Below are 20,529 nucleotides of genomic sequence, written 5' to 3'. Positions count from 1 at the left end.
GAAATGACATTTAATAATAGGTTATAGATTTGTTCATTAGTAACATTCATCACCATTTAAGGCCAGTGCCGTGTCTTAAAGCTATACTGAATACTCAGCATGTAACTGTGCTCAATGAACGGTCAATAAATCCTTTATGACGCTGATGATAATCCTTTCCATCCAAAGCTAAAGACAGATAGCTGTTCATAAGAAGTATTAATGCAGACTGGGGCATATACATGAAAACACGAATTACATATACAAATGCATGGTGACCTATCATAGCTAGCTTATCAATGAAAATACAGCCGTTTAATTAGAGTCTTTTTCGTCTTTAAAGTTTTAACTAATTCCTATACCAAACCTAAAGTTTGTTAACTCCTATCAGAGCCTAAATAGGCCCCAAAGATGAAAGTTGGATAAGACAAGGTTTCTGCTCTTATTGAGCACACAGTCATCTTTTACTAGATTATCAGAAGCCAAATTTGGAAAATAATTGGGAACGCTGGTGTAGGTGAAAGAATCCCGGACGAAATACACGGTTCAAAACAACGAACTATCCGTGGTGGACTTCTTCTCTTTCGAAAGTCCCGTCAATCAAGCTATCTGTGGGCGGGGCCACGCCGAAACCTACCCCTCCCTTGAGTTCCAGTAGTACGCACGCGTCCCCGGGGAGGCGGCTGACCCTGAGAGGTTGCCGTACTCAGATAAGACGCCGCGCATGCGCAGGGGCTGTGGCCTGCGGGAAGCCAAGATGGCGTATAGGTGTATTTGGGGCCGCAGTTGGCGTGTTACCAGTATCTGAGCCGGTAGATTGTAAGGGGCTGTGGCAAACGCCCTCTCCGCTGTCATGGCCCGGCATCGGAATGTCCGAGGTTATAACTACGATGAAGGTAAGTGGTAGGATCATGCCAGGACGTTATCTTCACCTTTCAGGCCGGGCTCGCAGACGGTTGGCACCACCTTCCATATGTTAGCTTCTCGTCAGTGGTGCCAGGCTGGAGTTCAGAGGAGGCTTATTTGGAGAACGTTACAGGACGTCTGAGTGCTAGCGAATGGCGTTGTTACATGGCGTTCTTTTAAGTCGTGGTTTTTGTCCTCTGGGATTAATTTTATTTGGGGCAGGGGAGGTGCTGCTGGGCCTCATTTGGGAAGGACATTTGAAGAGGCTGGGATTCGGTGATACTAACACACGTAAGCATTATCACCACCCCCATTGTTTTCTCCCAGGTCGGTTACATGGCTTTATGTAGCTCCTCTCGACCCTTCTTTCAGAAGTGCCCATGAGACTGTTATTTGTAGAACCCGGATTGACTTAATGCTTATATTCAGCTGTTCTGCTGTAACTGTCAGATTTACTTGGTAAATCTTGTGTATGTGTTCATATACACTTAGTGCAGAATCTAGCTTGAGTTAGCTAACTTATTTTTTATGCTTTTCAAATTAAATTGAAAACTTAGGAGATGGTAGAAGAAAATACGTATTAAAAAGGCCCAGAGAGTAAGTTGATCAGATTTTGACGCATGTATTTAATTCTTGGTTGGTCATGCTCAATATAAATATACTTTAGAGGGGAAAAAGTAGCATTAGAAGAAAGGAGGTTTTGGAAAGGACTTGCTGATTTTAAAAGTGAAGTAAAGGGGAAAAATGTGAAAGTTGTCCAGGAGTTTAAAAAGATAATTAGTTTGGGACAAATATTTCTAGGCAGTAGTTACCAGCATCACCTAGCATCATAAAAGCTAAAATTATAAATATGAAGGAATGCAAACGAATAAAGAGCAATCACTTTGCTGAGTACAGAGTGTGAAGCATGCTTAGTATATTGGCAATCGTTATTAGCATTCCAAGCAAATTATTTTAGAACATCACTATGCTAATCATAGTGGAGGGAGGCTAATACCCTGTGCTACATTTCCAGATGGTGATCCAGTCAACCTGGCACATGTGAGGTTCCTGGGGATCACTTAAGAAGTCTTTTTAAATATTGCAGTGGATGTTAAGTGTTGCCTGTGGAGCACTGTTACCTGAGAAATGACTTTAGCCTGGGAGATATTTTTGCAAATACATTGTAAAAGATAGGAATAGGCCTCATTACTACTTATTCATTTCTTTTTACAATTTTTTTTAATTGGTGGAAAATTGCTTTACAGTGTTGTGTTGGTTTCTATCATACAACAATGCCAATCAGTCATTATATATAAGAGATCAGTCCTGGGTGTTCATTGGAAGGACTGATGATGAAGCTGAAACTCCAATACTTTGGCCACCTGATGTGAAGAGCTGATTTATTTGAAAAGACCCTGATGCTGGGAAAGATTGAGGGTAGGAGGAGAAGGGGAGGACAGAGGATGAGATGGTTGGATGGCATCACCGACTCAATGGACATGGGTTTGGGTGGACTCCAGGAGTTGATGATGGAGTCCTGGGATGCTGCGGTTCATGGGGTCGCAAAGAGTCGGACACGACAGAGCGACTGAACTGAACTGTTGTGTGAGTTTCTATTGTACAACAATGCCAATCAGTCATTAGATATATTCCCTCCCTCTTGAGCCTCTCTCCCTTCCTCCCATTCCACCCCTCTAGGTCATCACAGTTGTTCATTTCTTTAATAGATATTGTGTCCTCAATCAACATTAACTGAGTGCTTAGAAAACTGTTAAAGAGTTTTTGGGACCAACAGTAAGACGTTTGAGAGAGTCTAAAGTGGAAAATACACGAGTAGCAGATGATTATGAAATGCTACACAGTGTGCTTATAAAGTGCTGTGGGAGCTACTTAAGTGATTACACTGTTGAGAATGAATGGGAAGAGTTCAGCAGAACTTATGTGTGAAGGAAGGCATCCTGAAGGAGGTGCTTGACTGGAGGGAGTGAGTGCCAAGTATCTTCTCACCTTAGAGATCCCAGATCAGGTGGTTGGTTGTCAGATTATTTGGAACAGTTGTTGACATCATAACCAAGCTGTTCCTATAGCATCAGAGGTTCATCCCCTTTTTTGTTTATAAAAGTTCTACTTACTTTAAGTGTCTGGTTTATTTCTCATCTTCTGTGTTAAGCTTTCTCTTCTCTCAGATAATAATTTAAGAATTCTCAAAAGTACTGTAACTTCATTACAGAGATTTTGTGCTCCCAAACTTATAGGTTTCTCTACTTAACTTTGATTTTGTTCTTCTCTGTTATATGGGTAGTACTTTACATGACTGCCTCAGTCAGGCAGTTCAGTCATTCAGTCGTGTCCAGCTCTTTGCGACCTCATGGACTGCAGCACGCCAGGCTTCCCTATCCATTGCCAACCCCTGGAGCTTGCTCACACTCATGTCCATTGAGTTGGTGATGCCATCTAACCATCTCATCCTATGTCATTTCCTTCTCCTCCTGCCTTCAGTCTTTCCCAGCATCAGGGTCTTTTACAGTGAATTAGTTCTTTAAATCAGGTAAAGTGTTGGAGTTTCAGGACTTATTTCCTTTAGGATGGACTGGTTTGATCTCTTTGCAGTCCAAGGGACTCTCAAGAGTCTTCTCCAACACCACAGTTCAAAAGCATCAATTCTTCTGTGCTCAGCTTTCTTCACAGTCCATCTCTCACATCCATACATGGCTACTGGAAAAACCATAGCTTTGACTAGATGGACTTTTGTTGGCAAAGTAATGTCTCTACTTTTTAATATGCTGTCTAGGTTGGTCATAGCTTTTCATACAAGGAGCAAGCAAGTCTTTTAATTTCATGGCTGCAGTCACCATCTGCAGTGATTTTGGAGCCGAAGAAAATAGTCTTTCATTGTTTCCATTGTTTTCCCATCTGTTTGCCACGAAGTGATGGGACTGGATGCCCTGATCTTAGTTTTTTGAATGTTGAGTTTTAAGCCAGCTGTTTCACTCTCCTCTTTGACTTTCATCAAGAGGCTCTTTAGTTCCTCCTCACTTTCTGCCATAAGGGTGGTGTCATCTGCATATCTGAGGTTATTGATGTTTCTCCCGGCAATCTTGATTCCAGTTTTTTGTGCTATATCCAGGCCAGCATTTCGCATGATGTACTCTGCATATAAGTTAAATAAGCAGGGTGATGATATACAGCCTTGACGTACTCCCTTCCCAGTTTGAAACCAGTCTGTTGTTCCATGTCCAGTTCTAACTGTTGCTTCTTGACTTGCATACAGATTTTTCAGGAGGCAGGTCAGTTGGTCTGGTATTCTCATCGCTTTGAGAATTTTCCACAGTTTGTTGTGATATACACCATCAAATGTTTTGGAATAGTGAAAGCAGAAATAGATGTTTTTCTGGAATTCCCTTGCTTTTTCTATGATCCAGCGGATGTTGGCAATTTGATCTCTGGTTCCTCTGCCTTTTCTCAATCCAGCATGAACATCTGGAAGTTCACTGTTCACCTACTCTTGAAGCCTGACTTGGAGAATCTTGAGCATTACTTTGCTAGCGTGTGAGATGAGTGCAATTGTGCGGTAGTTTGAGCATTCTTTGGCATTGCCCTTCTTTGGGATTGCAATGAAAACTGACCTTTTCCAGTTCTATGGCCACTGCTGAGTTTTCCAAATTTGTTGGCATACTGAGTGCAGCACTTTAACACCATCATCTGAGGATTTGAAATAGCTCAACTGGAATTCCATCACCTCCTCTTTGTTCCTAGTGATGCTTTCTAAGGCCCACTTGACTTCATTCCAGGATGTCTGGCTCTAGGTGAGTGATCACACCATTGTGATTATCTGGGTCATGAAGATCTTTTTTGTGTGGTTCTGTGTATTCTTGCTACCTCTTCTTAATATCTTCTGCTTCTGTTAGGTCCATACCATTTCTGTCCTTAATTGTGCCGACCTTTGCATGAAATGTTCCCTTGGTATCTCTAATTTTCTTGAAGAGATCTCTGGTCTCACCCATTAATTAATAAAAATCCCGGGAAGGCAAAGCCTATATTTTATAATTTACTCCAGTAGCTGGCACAGTGCTTTTTATGCAGTAAATACTCCAGAATATTGTTGAGGAAAAGAACCACTTTACAGAGATCATAGGAAAGGATTCTCTTTATCTTTTGATAATTGTAACAATTTCAGGGTCCATTTCAGTGTTAAAAAAACTGACCCAATATAAAAAGAAATTGTTTTCTTTAATATCCAAGTTTTTTGTGACTGGCTTCTCATTTATTTGGTAATAATTTTTATTAATTCAGGATGCTGATTATTGTTTAATAATTTAATAAATTATTAATGTTATTGGATGTTATATGTTTTTATTGAATAATAACATTTATGTAATTTTTATTTGTCATAAGTATTTGGTCTCGGCCTTTGACCATGTAGTTCTTGCTGCTGCTACATGAGTACCCTCAGAAATTAGCTAACTTTCCTTCAGAATTGGTTCACAGCATGATATTCCTGGGGATCTTTCCCTAGCCACCCTGCTCCCACTTCTGTTTTTGTTGTTCTTATGTGTGTTTCAGAGTCATTCTTTATCATGTGTCAAACACTTTGTTATACAGTTTTGTAATCACCTGGTTTCTTGTCTGTCTTCCTCTTTCATTTTAGGTTTGTAGAGATCTGAGAATGTACTTGTCACTCAGTCTTGCACCCCAAATGTCTCTAATAGCCCCTTCACAGTGTTAGTATTTGTCAAGTGACTAAATACACTTAGGTAAACATATTTATGTTCCTTATGGACTTTTAGTTAATATATTGTTTGATTCATTAATTTATAATAAAGCAAGTATTAATTTATGTCAGATATTAATTTATGTCAGACCTGTGTCATGTAGTTGTCTAGAGAGTCTTGCCCTGAAGGAACTTATAGTCTCATGGAGTGAACCAGGTATGGTTCTTTGAAGACATTCAATTAGAGGAGAGTGCTAGGGAATAAAAACAGTAGGGGAGAGGCTTGCTGCTTTACCCAGAGTGGTCAGGGAAGACTTCTACAAATAGCTGATGTTTGAACTGGAACCTTAAGTGGGAGAAGGAAACAGCCTTAGGAAAACCTAGGCAAAGACCATATTATAATCAGTAGGAAAAAAGACCAATCAGCTAGAGCAGAGAGGAGTTTAGGATAAGCTGGGTTTTGTACATTGCCTAGCCTTATATGAAGAGAAACTGCCTTTGTGGTCTGATTGTATACCCTGCGTTAGTCAGTTGTATGAAAAATAAATGCTTTGCTTAGAGCAGGAACTTGGTGAGAAAAATGGATGGTTGGCTTATTTCAGATTTTTGTCAATTAAAAATCTAAAAACATGTATGTCTTTTAAATATGTAAAGTCATTTAATACCTACTTTTGGTACAATTTTTGGAATTGTTTTGAGAAAAGTAGACATTGTAAGTTCCTTTAATTTAGGTGAACAGTAATTTATTTTGGAGAGAATTCAGATGCTTCCTCATTAATAACTAAGAATAGAAAACAAACTTGTAAATACTTTTATCTCTTATATTTTTATTTTAGATTTTGAAGATGATGACCTCTATGGCCAGTCTGTAGAGGATGATTATTGTATTTCACCATCAACAGGTGAGTTTTAAAAAAAAATTTGATTTTTATTATTTAAAGATGTTAAGTAAGTATTATTGTCATTCTAGAACTAGTGTGTTCCAGAAGACTATAATATGTACCATTTAGAAAGATAATTGTTAACATTCAGTTAAGTTTAGTTCAGTTGCTCAGTCGTGTCGGACTCTTTGTGACCCCATGAATCGCAGCACGCCATGCCTCCCTGTCCATCACCACCTCCCGGAGTTCACCCAAACTCATGTTTATCAAGTCGGTGATGCCATCCAGCCATCTCATCCTCTGTCGTCCCCTTCTCCTCCTGCCCTCAACCCTCCCAGCATCAGGGTTTTTTCCAGTGAGTCAACTCTTCACATGAGGTGGCCAAAGTATTAGAATTTCAGCTTTAGCATCAGTCCTTCCAATGAACACCCAGGAGTGATTTCCTTTAGAATGGACTGGTTGGATCTCCTTGCAGTCCAAGAGACTCTCAAGAGTCTTTTCCAACACCACAGTTCAAAAGCATCAATTCTTTGGTGCTCAGCTTTCTTCACAGTCCAACTCTCACATCCATACATGACCACTGGAAAAACCATAGCTTTGACTAGATGGACCTTTGTTGGCAGAGTAATGTCTCTGCTTTTTAATATGCTATCTAAGTTGGTCATAACTTTCCTTCTGAGGAGTAAGTATCTTTTAATTTCATGGAATATGGAATGAAGCAGGGCAAAGGCTAATAGAGTTTTGCCAAGAGAACGCACTGGTCATAGCAAACACCCTCTTCTAAACACACAGGAGAAGACTCTACACATGGACATCACCAGATGGTCAACCCCGAAATCAGAATTGATTATATTCTTTGCAGCCAAACATGGAGAAGCTCTATACAGTCAGCAAAAACAAGACCAGGAGCTGACTGTGGCTCAGATCATGAACTCCTTATTGCCAAATTCAGACTTAAATTGAAGAAAGTAGGGATGACCATTAGACCATTCAGGTATGACCTAAATCAAATTCTTTATGATTATTCAGTGGAAGTGAGAAATAGATTTAAGGGACTAGATCTGATAGAGTGCCTGATGAACTATGGACGGAATTTCATGACATTGTACAGGAGACAGGGATCAAGACCATCCCCATGGAAAAGAAATGCAAAAAAGCAAAATGGCTGTCTGGGGAAGCCTTACAAATAGCTGTGAAAAGAAGAGAAGCGAAAAGCAAAGGAGAAAAGGAAAGATAAAAGCATCTGAATGCAGAGTTCCAAAGAATAGCAAGGAGAGATAAGAAAGCCTTCCTCAGCGATCAATGCAAAGAAACAGAGGAAAACAACAGAATGGGAAAGACTAGAGATCTCTTCAAGAAAATTAGAGATACCAAGGGAACATTTCATGCAAAGATGGGCTCAATAAAGGACAGAAATAGTGTGGACCTAACAGAAGCAGAAGATACTAAGAAGAGGTGGCAAGAATACACAGAAGAACTGTGCAAAAAAGATCTTCACGACCAAGATAATCACGATGGTATGATCACTCACCTAGAGCCAGACATCCTGGAATGTGAAGTCAAGTGGGCCTTAGAAAGCATCACTACGAATAAAGCTATTGGAGGTGATGGAATTCCAGTTGAGCGATTTCCAATTCTGAAAGATGATGCTGTGAAAGTGCTGCACTCAATATGCCAGCAAATTTGGAAAACTCAGCAGTGGCCACAGGACTGGAAAAGGTCAGTTTTCATTCCAATCCCAAAGAAAAGAATGCCAAAGAATGCTCAAACTACCTCACAACTGCACTCATCTTCATGCTAGTAAAGTAATGCTCAAAATTCTCAAGCCAGGCTTCAGCAATACATGAACCGTGAACTTCCAGATGTTCAGGCTGGTTTTAGAAAAGGCAGAGGAACCAGAGATCAAATTGCCATCATCCACTGGATCATGGAAAAAGCAAGAGAGTTCCAGAAAAACATCTATTTCTGCTTTATTGACTATGCCAAAGCCTTTGACTGTGTGCATCACAATAAACTGTGGAAAATTCTGAAAGAGATGGGAATACCAGACCACCTGATCTGCCTCTTGAGAAATCTGTATGTAGGTCAGCAAGCAACAGTTAGAACTGGACATGGAGCAACAGACTGGTTCCAAATAGGAAAAGGAGTCCGTCAAGGCTGTATATTGTCACCCTGCTTATTTAACTTATATGCAGAGTACATCATGAGAAACGCTGGGCTGGAAGAAGCACAAGCTGGAATCAAGATTGCCAGGAGAAATCTCAATAACCTCAGATGTGCAGATAACACCACCCTTATGGCAGAAAGTGAAGAGGAACTAAAAAGCCTCTTGATGAAAGTGAAAGAGGAGAGTGAAAAAGTTGGCTTAAAGCTCAACATTCAGAAAACTAAGATCATGGCATTTGGTCCCATCACTTCATGGGACATAGATGGGGAAACAGTGGAAATAGTGTCAGACTTTTATTTTTTGGGGCTCCAAAATCACTGCAGATGGTGAATGCAGCCATGAAATTAAAAGACACTCCTTGGAAGAAAAGTTATGACCAACCTAAATAGCATATTGTTAACTTTAAAAGCACATAAAATAATTTCATTACTTATGAATAGAATTTAAAGTTTTGATTCCTTCATTAGGCTTTATACAATTTGAAGAAAACTCTCAAAACTATGGTTTTCCAGTATTCTTTGCAGTATGCAATTAATCTAAATTGACTAAAATGATAATTTAGTCAGTAATGAAAATCTAAACTTCTAAAGACAGAAAGCAGTTTTATGTCCAGGAAAATCTTGAATATTAAAACACAAGTTATGCATAGACTTCCCTTCATACAGTATTTTATCTACTGTAAATAAACCCAGTACATAGTTTAAACTTCTGATGGAGCCGCAGAATGATTTAGAGTTCAAATTCCTGTAGGATTCTACATCAGAGCTGCACCTTTTGTCTCTTGCTGAAAAACTTCTTTGCAATCATATAATGAAAGCATTTCCTGTGTTGGCGGCAGAGACAGTGTCTTTGATCCACACCTTTTTCTTACTAATCCTTCTAACAGTGCATTTATCTTCAAATTTTATCCTACTCTATAAACAACTGGTTAAAATGCTCTGCTGAATTTTACTATGTCATAAAAGTGGGTCCAATTAAATATAGTTAGGAACAGCATAAATAAACTCATAGAACTCATTTTCCACAAATTGAAGGTTTAATATAGTAATTTAAATTTCTATCAGTCTGCCTTGTCTTTAATACCTTATAGTCTGTTGAACTGTCTTATAAACCTTTCCCTGCTTTAAGCCTCTTCATAGCTTCTGAAGACTAAATACATCCCTTCTGACTTTTTAGAATTTCTTCTTTTTCACAAAGGCATAGGATAGGGGCCTTGGAAGTTGTCTTAGCACCCCTACTCTGCCTTACATCTCTTGTCCTGTTACTTATTACTCTGTAATGCATCTAGCTCTTTATGGGTACTTTGCTCTTTTAGGCTGACTAATCAGAGCCCTTCCTCTCTTTCTTCAATGTTATACCGTTATCAGTCACGATTTTGTTAGGAGATAGAAATTGCACTGGTTATTTTGCCAGAGAGATTTTAGTATAAAAAGTTAACTAGGTGTTAGAGAACACAAAATGCAAACCAAAAGATCAAGGAGGTAGTAACTTCAGGAAGCATTTATCATTTCTAGTTCCTAGGGGAATCAGCAGACAGGGTTGGAACCAACCTTTTAGAACCCTGTGGGGGCTCCTTGGAGCTAGGACCTAGGGGTGTGACAGGAAGATTCTGCCTTGTTGCTTTGCCATTGAAGTTAAGAGAAGGGACTGTGGAGCTGGGGCTCAGACCTGAGAAGGGGAATGTTGTGTGGTTGGTATAGAGATACTCTGTAGGGACACTGGGAAGCTGAGGTTCAGCCTTTAAAGAGGGCATTCTATCCAGCAGTCTGGTCATGGTTGTAATTGGTTCTGGGAATTTTGGAAAAACTGATATTATGATTACTGGAACAAATGATTTTGGCAAGATGAAATGTTGCTGGGGTGATGGTAACTAGAGAAGAAGCAAAAAGGAAAGGAACATTTGTGTTCCTCTTCTGGCCTAGTCTCCTTTTATTATCTCCCTGTTGGCTGATCCTAAAAGGGAACCAGCTGTCTGAAGAAATGTGCTTTGCAGAGACTTCAGCCTCAGCATCACAAAGCAAAGAAGACTGGCTTAGAAGTGGAGAGGTGGCTTAATTAGTGTGTTCTCTAATACCTAGGTAACTTTTTATATTAAAATCTCTCTGGCAAAATAACCAGTGCAATTTCTATCTCCTAACAAAATTGTGACTGATAATGATGTAACACTGAAGAAAGAGAGGAAGGGCTCTGATTAGTCAGCCTTATTATTCAGTGATTCAAAAATGCCATATTTTGTTGAGATTAGGGATGAAAGAAATTTCAGTTTTTCTGAGGAGTCTCACAAGCACTTGTCATTTGCAATGTGTTAAAAAAAAAAAACCAACTCTGTGGGTTAACCTTTTGGGGTGCCTACAGTTCATCATAATCAGTTGTCTAGGTGATGAAGTAGTGTCTGGTAGCACTAGTTAGTACTATGAATGAAGTAAAGATCATGGCATGTTCATGAGACTGATGATAATATGGGTGTGGTGATTAGATTTGAGTTTTTTGTTTTTGTTTTTTTTAATATATGCTGTAGAGACTGGATTAAAGGTGGTACCTAAGTGGGTGTACTTAGAATAGTTAGTTAGGAGACTATTATACTAATCTAGAAGAAATATCTCAAGACAGTGTTCTCAAAATGTGGTCCATGTGCCATTTGCACCACTTGAGAATTTGTTAGAAAAGTAATTCTTGGCCCCATCTCATATTCAGTGCGGCACAGGTACTGCTTTGAAAACTGTTTGTTTAGGATAGAGGTGATAGCAGTGGATTTGGAAATAGATTCTACAGGAGCTAAAGACTACTGGACTTGGAAGTTGGTTGACTATGACTTGCACAGGAAAGCTTCATGGAGGGAGAGACTACTGAAAAACATCTTCATATTGCAGATTAATGCATTCATTTATCTAGAATTGTTTAACTAAATCATTCTTAATCTTGAGTAATGAGCCATCACTACACAAGGATCAGGCATTCTGAAGGTGTTTTTCTGAGATTTGCTTTTGTGACCTACCTTTCTTGAGGTCATAGTTTATCCCTTATCTCTCACAGCTCTTGATACGTGTATTGTGTATGGTTCATATTCAGGACAGTCTGACTATTTGAGAGTTACCTTTGTATGCTCCAGGAAGTGAAATCGGCTTTATTAGAGCAGGAGATAGTTAAATAGTTTTGACTTTCTTCTGTGACAAACTGGTATTTTTAACAAAAGCGCATGGTTTAGGTTTTTAAAATTTTCTAAATTTTACTAAATTAAATCAGTAATATCAGATCAGACGATTAATATTCCTCTTTGGTGGTGTATTCGTCCCAGGAATTTTCAATTAAAAAGGAATAGTTTTTAGAAGGATACTTTCTGTTCTTAAAGAAGCAGCTAATGTCATTCATTGAAGAAATGATTTTATTCATGGTTTAATGAATTCTGGTAATTGAATGACTTTATCAATTAATAGGAATTTCTCTAAAATTTATCATATATTTTAAAAAATTCTACTAAATACAATTTTCTTGATGGTAAGATGATTTCTAAATGTTATAACTTTTTTTTTCTTTAGAAAGATTGACTGAATATTGCTTTGATGCTGAATATTTAACTTACGTTAGGGAGCTGCAAAAAGATAGCAAAAAAGGGATAGCAAAAAGAGCCTATAAATAGAACTTTACAATTATTAATCTTGTTTCAACTAATATAATTAGAAGTGTTAAAAGATAAACTGAGGCATACTGACATTTTTTTTTCAGAGTTTATTTGAGCAAACATCAATTTGAATCAGCTCCAAATGGGAAGTGGTTAGGAGCACTTCATCAACAGAAGTCGGGGCAGGGTTTTTATAGAGAAGACATGAAACAAAGCAAGGAGATTATTTGATTGGCTTACTGCTTAAAACACATTATTTGTGAGAGAATAATTGGCTTTTTGTGATTGGATGTTCTTAATCCTGAGGCCTTTACAGGAATTAACTCTGGATTGGTTTTCCCTTTGCAGCCAAGGCATTAGAGCCACTTCAGTCTCATGACCTCCTTGCATGATTACTTTAACAGTAGATATCCTTATTCAGTCCATTCCAACTCAGAACCTTTATTGAGCATCATTTAACTTGTAAAGATGGAGAAGGAAATGGCAGACCCACTCCAGTATTCTTGCCTGGAGAATCTCATGGATGGCGGAGCCTGGTGGCTACAGTCCACGGGGTCGCAAAGAGTCAGACACGATTGAGCGACTTCACTTTCACTTGTAAAGAAGCTTGTTAAAAATTCCCTTCAAATGATAATATGGTGGGTAAAGAGATAGTCCTGCCTGAAGAAGGCAGGAAAGGTTTTGGAAGGAGATGGAATTGGAACTGGTGAATTTGGGAGTAAGCGGCATCCTAGAGAAAGGAAAAGCAGTGTTTGAGCAGTGGTCTCTTAAGTGAGGTGTGTTTGGGAAGACACATGGTGAATGCAGTTGGAGCACAAAGTGGGCTTGGAAAGGAAATATCCAGATTGTGGAAGGCAGTTTTTAATTTTAGCTGTGTAATGTCAGTTTATTGAAGGTTTTTGAGTTAAGGGGTCATGTTTTAGGAAATTAACTAATGACGGTAAGCAAAGTGGACTACATTTGGATGAAAGTGGAGACTTGTAGGCTGTTTCCTACCTTCTCTGATGATACCAATCAGCTGAGTAATTGTATTATAAAACTACAGATTCCCTACCCCGTTCTAGCACCACTTAACCAGAATCTCCAGGGGAAGAAGCCTAGAAAGCTGTATCTTTAATGAGTGCCTCACATGATTTTTATTTTATATTTAGGAAACAGTGTTAGGCAGTTACAGGAAAACTGTAACTTTTTCAGTTACAGTTCAAAACTGTACAGTTCAAAAACTGTAAAGGTTTTGAATTCTTTCAATTTTTATGTTTATCAGAATACCTGAAAAATTTGCAAGTCATTATGGTGTTCAATTTTTCAGAAAGCGTTTCTGTCAAAGTTTGTGATTTAAATTTTTAGAATAGAAGAGCATCTTATATTTATCCTTTTCTCTCTCTTGCTTTTATCTCACTTTTTTTTTTTTTTGCCTTTTGACTCTCATTTCAATTTCAGAGGTCTGGAATGCTTGTTTTTTCCTGGTAGCTATTGTCCCTGGGGAATTTTCCTGCCCACTCTCTTTCCCCACTCTTCAACAAATCCAGCCATCATTTACTTCTAAAACAGTGGCCACAGTATAGATTTCTGAGTTGGATTTATGTTTGGGAGAGTGTAGGAAAACCTTCCAGGAAGAATAGCTCCTTGGAGGTAGAGTGGAAGCCTGGATTTTGACAACTTCCATTTTCTTTGTCAATATTTTCTAAGTGAAAATTGTTGATGGAAGTATCTGATTTCTTCTCTCACTTAATTTTTGATTTGTGTTAGGTTTTTCCTTACAGTTCAGAGCTATGAGAGGAAGTTGAGGAAAGTATATTTGTTACCTTTAGGCTAAACTGAATACAGTTTACAGTCAGGAAAGTAATTTAAAAATCATTGAGCACAAAATGGCCTGGTTTACATTTTTTAATACTACCACATTTTATTGTATCTAAAGTGCCATGGATTGTAAGACATACTGTTATTTTACATACCACTTAAAAAATCAGCTGTCAATCTAAGTATTACATAATACCAAGATACCACTTGATTATAAGACATATCCCTCATTCTGAGATATTTTTATGTGAAACAGTGATCATCTTAGAAAATCTGTGAAATAGGATATTTTTCCTACCATTTAACCATGCTGACTTTATAATGGCAGTATTGTATTTTACTTGTGCAGGATGGGGGAAATGGTGATATATATATATACAGCATAATATGTGCATTCTTGAAAAACTGCGGTCCTCAAATTTGTATACTAAAAGATAACAAAGCCTGTGGGAAAGAACAGGGTTATGACAGATCACTCAGCCTATAAAGTACTAATAAAACCAAAAATCATCTAATAAAAATACTTGCATATTTAGAAAGTTATGTTAATTTCCAAATAAAGTTACATTCAAGGAAATGTTTTTGTTAAATGTTTAAATTTAACAAAATGTATTTTTTTACATTTAACAAAATATTTTTGATAAATGTTTACTTTTTGTTACATGTTTGCAAGGTGAAAGCTTGATAAACTTGTAGGAAGAGTTGAAACTAATGAATAATGTTGCAAAGGCAAAATGCTGACAGGTCTTAGAGAGCCAAGCAGGAAGCAAGCACAGAAAGGGACAGGGCCAAACTGAGCCAAGAGGACAAGTGTGGGGCTATCTAACTTTACAGCACAATTCCAATGACAGTATAATGCTCTGCGGTTGAACTTTGTATTTGCCTTACAAAGTGTTGCGGGTGGGGAGAATCTCATGAACCAAAGCATCTTGAATGTTATACCTTCATCATTCCCCTGAGGAGCCTGGTGGGCTGCAGTCCAATGGGTCGCTAAGAGTCGGACATGGCTGGGCGACTTCACTTTCACTTTCATGCATTGGAGAAGGAAATGGCAACCCACTCCAGTGTTCTTGCCTGGAGAATCCCAGGGACGCAGGAGCCTGGTGGGCTGCTGTCTATGGGGTCGCACGGAATCGGACACGACTGAAGCGACTCAGCAGCAGCAGCAGTATATGTTAAGGAAACATGCATTACAGCAGAATAGATTAAATTCTCTCAGCTGCTCTGTATTTCTCTTATTCTGTTCTTGCCTTCTTTATTGTAAGTGCTCCAGTCTTCAATGATCAGTTAATCTTTTGTGCTTCTGTCACACTTGTCATCTGTACTACTTATATGGCTTTTTAAAATATGTCACTGCCTTTTCTTTTTTTGCCTTTTCTGCTAATCTGTAAGGCCATTGTTGATTTATACTATGAATAAATAGCACTTACACCATAGTTTTCTGAGTGTAGGTGTTATACTAAGCTGTAGTATTTTCTATTGTCTATATATGCATTATCTATAACTTTTGAATGTAGTTAGATTCCCTTACATTTATGGGCATGCCCAGAAGTCAAATGTGGGAATGCTGAGCAATGGAAATGCATGTTATGTGCTTTTCCAGAAAGCTAAATAATATAAAATCTCTGATGACACCTTGCCTTAGAATACTGTATTGATGTTTTTATCCGTCTTAAACTTAATACTTTAATTTTATTCCTTCACAACTGTGAACACACACTTGAAGAATTGAGTTCAGTGGGCATCCAGTTGATGTAAAAGAGTGAACACTTTGGGCATACTTGATGCTTTTCTCCTTTGGCCACTTGTATTTTTGTATATGATATTCAAACATATGTTATCACTTTGATATTTTGTTTTTCTGCCTCTTAATGAAATATATGATGTGCAGTTATGTGTTGAGTAATTACACTGCCAGTCTGTAGAGTCGCACAGACTTCTGTCTGAAAGTTAGGTATGTGGCACTAATACCGTGTCAGTGTATGATTGAAGTGTAAATTGTTTAAAAGTTAAGGCCTATGATTTTGGTCAGCTCTTGGGTTCAAGCAAAATTAGTAGTTCCTGGAAAGTGAAAATTGAACTAGTCTGTTTTTAGTATTCTTAATTATGCAAATGAGCAACTTTGATATGAGTTTAAAATGTTTGTACCATAGAAAAGAAAATTTCAGGGAAGCTAGAGTAGTAGGCAAGCATGAGATATTAGGAAAGATAATTTTTGAGAACTGTGGAGAAAGTAAGCTCTGTGTTTATGAGATAGGAGAGAAGAATGAAGACAATTAGAAGAGATTAGCAAATGGTTAGAAGGACATTTGGGCAGAATTTGGGGTATGATATATTTTGTCTTAGTGTTTTTCTCTTTTCATCCAGTATTATGACTGTGGGCAAATGACTTTAGGTAGGAGGTCAGAATCTTTAATTTTTACTTTGTATTGTTAAAAAAAAAAGCTAATGGGAAATGGTTATAGCACAGCCTTCTTCCATCGTTTTATATTCTAGCTGCTCAGTTTATTTACTCACGACGTGACAAACCTTCAGCTGTTGAACCTGTAGAAGAATATGATTATGAAGATTTGAAAGAATTCTCCAGTTCTCTTGTGAATCATCAGCTAAGTGGAATTGATCAAGGTATAGTAAGAATTAGTCTGTTTCTTATCTGAAAATGATTAATAATTTACTGAGATTTACCAATGTTATTTATCAGTTTTATTGTTCATAATATTAATCATGGGTAGAATTGGTATGAACTACCATTATATCTTGTATCTTCAAGGAAAATTTACATTTTGTTAATTATGTTTTGTGAAGACTATATGGTTAACTATATGGTTGAAAAATTGATTGTGTGGCTGTTATTCAGTAACTGGAATTTGTGATTGAAATCTTCTTAGGAGAGAAACTTCCGCGATTCGTTTTCTTTTATCAGTATTTATTGTTTTATAAGCTGTATGTAGAGCTTATGGTTAGATTACAGAAGCTCATTTCCTTGGAAAATGTTAGGTTCCAAAAGACTGGTTTTTATTAAAAATAATAATAAGTTCAGAGTAACACTATACAAATGTCCTGATTGGTCACAGTCATATAAATTAAATTTCAAGATAGAACTTGTAAATGGTAATGGCTTTGGTTCTGAGTTTGCTTCTTTTTAGTTCTCTTAAACATTTTAACAAAGATATTTTATATTTTGGCTTTCATCTTTTATAAATAAATTTCAAATGTGACAGTTTCAGACATACTGCTCCAGTCATAGGTTGATGAATAGGGTTGTAGAACCAAAATCATCAGGTATAAAAGTAGTGCTCTCTGTTGGTGCTGAGCCGGGCTCAGCTTGTTTGCTCCTTCTCTGGAGTGTACTCTTTCTCTGGCTTTGATCTATGAATATTTTTAAATTGAAAATTTATAACAATTTGAAAACAGGAAGGAGGGAAGTATATAAATCTGAGAGTTGATCTTTGCGTAAATCGGTACAATATATGTCAGCTGCAACCCAAACCGAGAAAAATAGAAAGCACAGACAGACAAAATTAGAAAGCAGAAAGGGAAACAACAGAGAATTAAAAAAATTTCTATATCAACTTTGCAGATACATTTGACAAGTGGGATAAAAGTTCATAGACGAACTGCTGTATAAATTCTTCCATAGTTTTGATTATATTTTCAAAGAGTGTGTACAGTTGTCATTGTAGGGGGGGAGAAGGTAGGAATAAAGTAGAAGTCTTATACTTTCTCTGCTGTGCCTCAGAATGATTAAGGAGGTATGAAATTCAGAGTTATGTTTGAGAATGAAAGTTAATCATTCCCACCTGACATATGTAAGTATTAATAATTGCATGAAAAAAATTGCATGGCAACAATAGTAGTGATTGTAACTAGCCTCTACTAATTGCTTTCTGGGTCCTGTTCTAAGTGCTGTTCATGTATTAGCATATTTAATCTTCATGACAGCCTTATGAGATAGGCCAGCTATTGTCCTCATTTTATACGGGAGGAAAATGAGACACCAAGTCACTTGGGGGTAGTTGTACTGCTTAGTAAGTGGCATTTGGATGTGAACCAACATAGCCTGACTTCATATCTCTACCCTTTGTGTATGTGTGGACAACAGTTGCTATAATTAATTAGAATAGACCATGATGCTAGCTATATACTAAGTATTCTGTTCCAGTTTTAGTAATTCATGTTTTTATGAAATAGGCATAATTTTTCAAGTTTAGCTTATTAGCCTAAAATTAATTTTGGACTAAAGCAAAGCAGAATTACCCAAATATTTGAAGAATTTACTTTTAATAATTAAAAAAGAGCAGCGGAGAAAGTATTATATACTTGGGGGAAAAAAGGATATTGCCAGTAGATTCCTTGTTCAGTATGTAAGCATGTAAAATGTAATGTAAAATGCATTCTGTGGACTGATTTCATGGATTAGGGAATCTGAAAACTTGAGTTTTATTTTGATTACTCCTAAACTAAGTAGTGCCATGATTTTCAGTCCTCTTTATGACTTGTAGTTTGATATATCTTAAGTCATAGAGTTACTGTGAGGATTACAGAAGATATGTGTATGTGTGTAAAGTATTTTAAAAATTGTCACCTATTATACAAATATAAGTTAATATGTTGATGCATTTTTATTCAGTAGTCTCACATATTATTTTAAGATCTAGGGATATAAAGCCTTTGCTCTCATGGAACTTCCATTATTAATGAATATTATTAGTAATTACTTTTTATAAAATAGTCATCAGAAAATTAACATCCTTAAAGATTTTAGTCACCCAGATTTAAATGTTTGTGTTTAAAATGAATGTTCATTTTCCTCATTAATCTACTGGATTTCCTAATTTTTATGGCATTTTTGTACCAAATTATCTTGTCCATTCACTAGTAAGTTAGAAATATTTTCAAAATTAACCCTTTCTACACATGTAAAAGATCATCAGTATGGACCTCATCATCCTCATTGACTGAAATAGACTTTGTGCGTGTGTGGGTACATGCTCAGTTGCTTCTGTCAGGTTTGACTCTGCTACCTATGGACTGTAGCCTGCCATGCTTCTCTGTCTATGGGGTTTTCCAGGCAAGAATACTGGAGTGAGTTGCCATGCACTCCTCCAGGGGGGTCTTCCTGACCCAGGGATCGAATCTGCGTCTCCTGCATTGCAGACAGATTCACAATTGACACTTTTTTCAAGCATTAATCAGTATTACTTTGGAGACATTTATTATAGTGGTTATTGAAATTGTTCCTCTAATCAGGGAAGCTAGGTATCCTGTGGATAAAAATATAGTCATTGTAATTTTTGCCAAGGCAGATTACAAGAAATGAACATCCTACTGTAATTACAAATCCTTTGTTTCGGTTTCGAAGATTCAGGAATCTTTCATGACACCACTGAGTATAGCTTTTAATTATTGTTGTCTGTTCTAGCTCGTCTTTATTCATGCCTTGATCACATGAGAGAGGTACTTGGAGATGCTGTGCCAGATGACATATTGATTGAAGCAGTTCTGAAGAACAAGTTTGATGTGCAGAAGGCTTTGTCAGTGGTTCTGGAGCAAGATAAAGTGCAGAATTTGAAAGTCAGGAGTGAGGGAGCAATATCTACAGGAAAGATAGCAAAAGGTATGCTTTTACTTGTTCTCTTTTAGTTTTACAGTTAATGCTTTAAAAGAGGCTTTGATTTTGATCGAACTGTTAAGAAAAATGGATAGAAATTTTTACATGTTACAATAATTCTTGATTGTTATCAATTGATTTTGCAGTTTGTGAATTTTTAAGCTGATTGGCTGTGTTCTCTTCAGTCTGTTAAAGCCTATTTTTTGATCATTTTCCTGCTTATTTTTGCAACTGACAGAATATAAGGGAAATAAAATTAGATAAAAGCAAGACAAAACACTTTTTGCTTCTTGTTAGTGTCTTGATCTTTTTGATTATTGGTGTTTTTTTTTTTTTAACTAAAGGGTTGGGAGATGGAAATTAATAGCCAGGCAATGTCAAAAAAATCCCTCCTATGCCTATAGTATTTTATGAATATAATTTAGTTTTACTTAAATATCCTAAGTATTATAATTCTACTACTCTTTCATTTCATAGCCAGATCTTTAATTTTAAATGTTTAGAATTTGAGGTTAAATTTATAACTTAGGCCACTTGAGAAAGGAACTAATTATCTTAAGTGGTATAATATCTGTCAGTAGAAGCATGGTGATTTGTTAACTGGTTTGATATTTCTTATAACCTGGAGTCTAGATTTTTGCCACAGTGAAATTATGTGCAGCCTGTTACTCTGAAATAAGGGTTGTTTTATGTAAATTAAAATTTTTTTTCATTTGGGGGGGGGGCACCGGGATTCAGTTTTAACTGACCTGTAGTATAAGTCTATAATGTGACAACTGTATTAATAGGTTACCCCAGATCACAGTAGAAGTTACATGGTACTATTTGTTTACCTGTTTTTAATACATTAAAAATATAGATGAACCTAGTTCT

At 37.1% G+C, this 20,529-nt stretch overlaps 1 protein-coding gene across 6 annotated transcripts in view; it reads left to right on the top strand.

Moving 5' to 3' along the window:
- Nucleotides 1-716: 716 nt before the first annotated feature.
- Nucleotides 717-20,529, top strand: part of HBS1L (HBS1 like translational GTPase) — an 85,151-nt gene continuing 65,338 nt past the window's right edge. For 5 of the 6 annotated variants that reach the window (XR_003036257.2, XR_808879.4, XM_059889823.1 and 2 more), the window contains exons 1-4: nucleotides 724-875; nucleotides 6,415-6,480; nucleotides 16,542-16,670; nucleotides 19,468-19,662. Coding sequence is in view for 4 of the 6 variants with exons in the window: in XM_059889823.1 (XP_059745806.1) it covers nucleotides 833-875; nucleotides 6,415-6,480; nucleotides 16,542-16,670; nucleotides 19,468-19,662 (433 nt within the window). In the remaining 2 variants the exon portion in view is untranslated. 6 annotated transcript variants of the gene reach the window in all.

This window comes from Bos taurus, chromosome 9 (genome assembly GCF_002263795.3).
Source record: "Bos taurus isolate L1 Dominette 01449 registration number 42190680 breed Hereford chromosome 9, ARS-UCD2.0, whole genome shotgun sequence".
Lineage (NCBI taxonomy): Eukaryota > Metazoa > Chordata > Mammalia > Artiodactyla > Bovidae > Bos > Bos taurus.
This window is presented reverse-complemented; position numbering and strand designations above follow the sequence as displayed.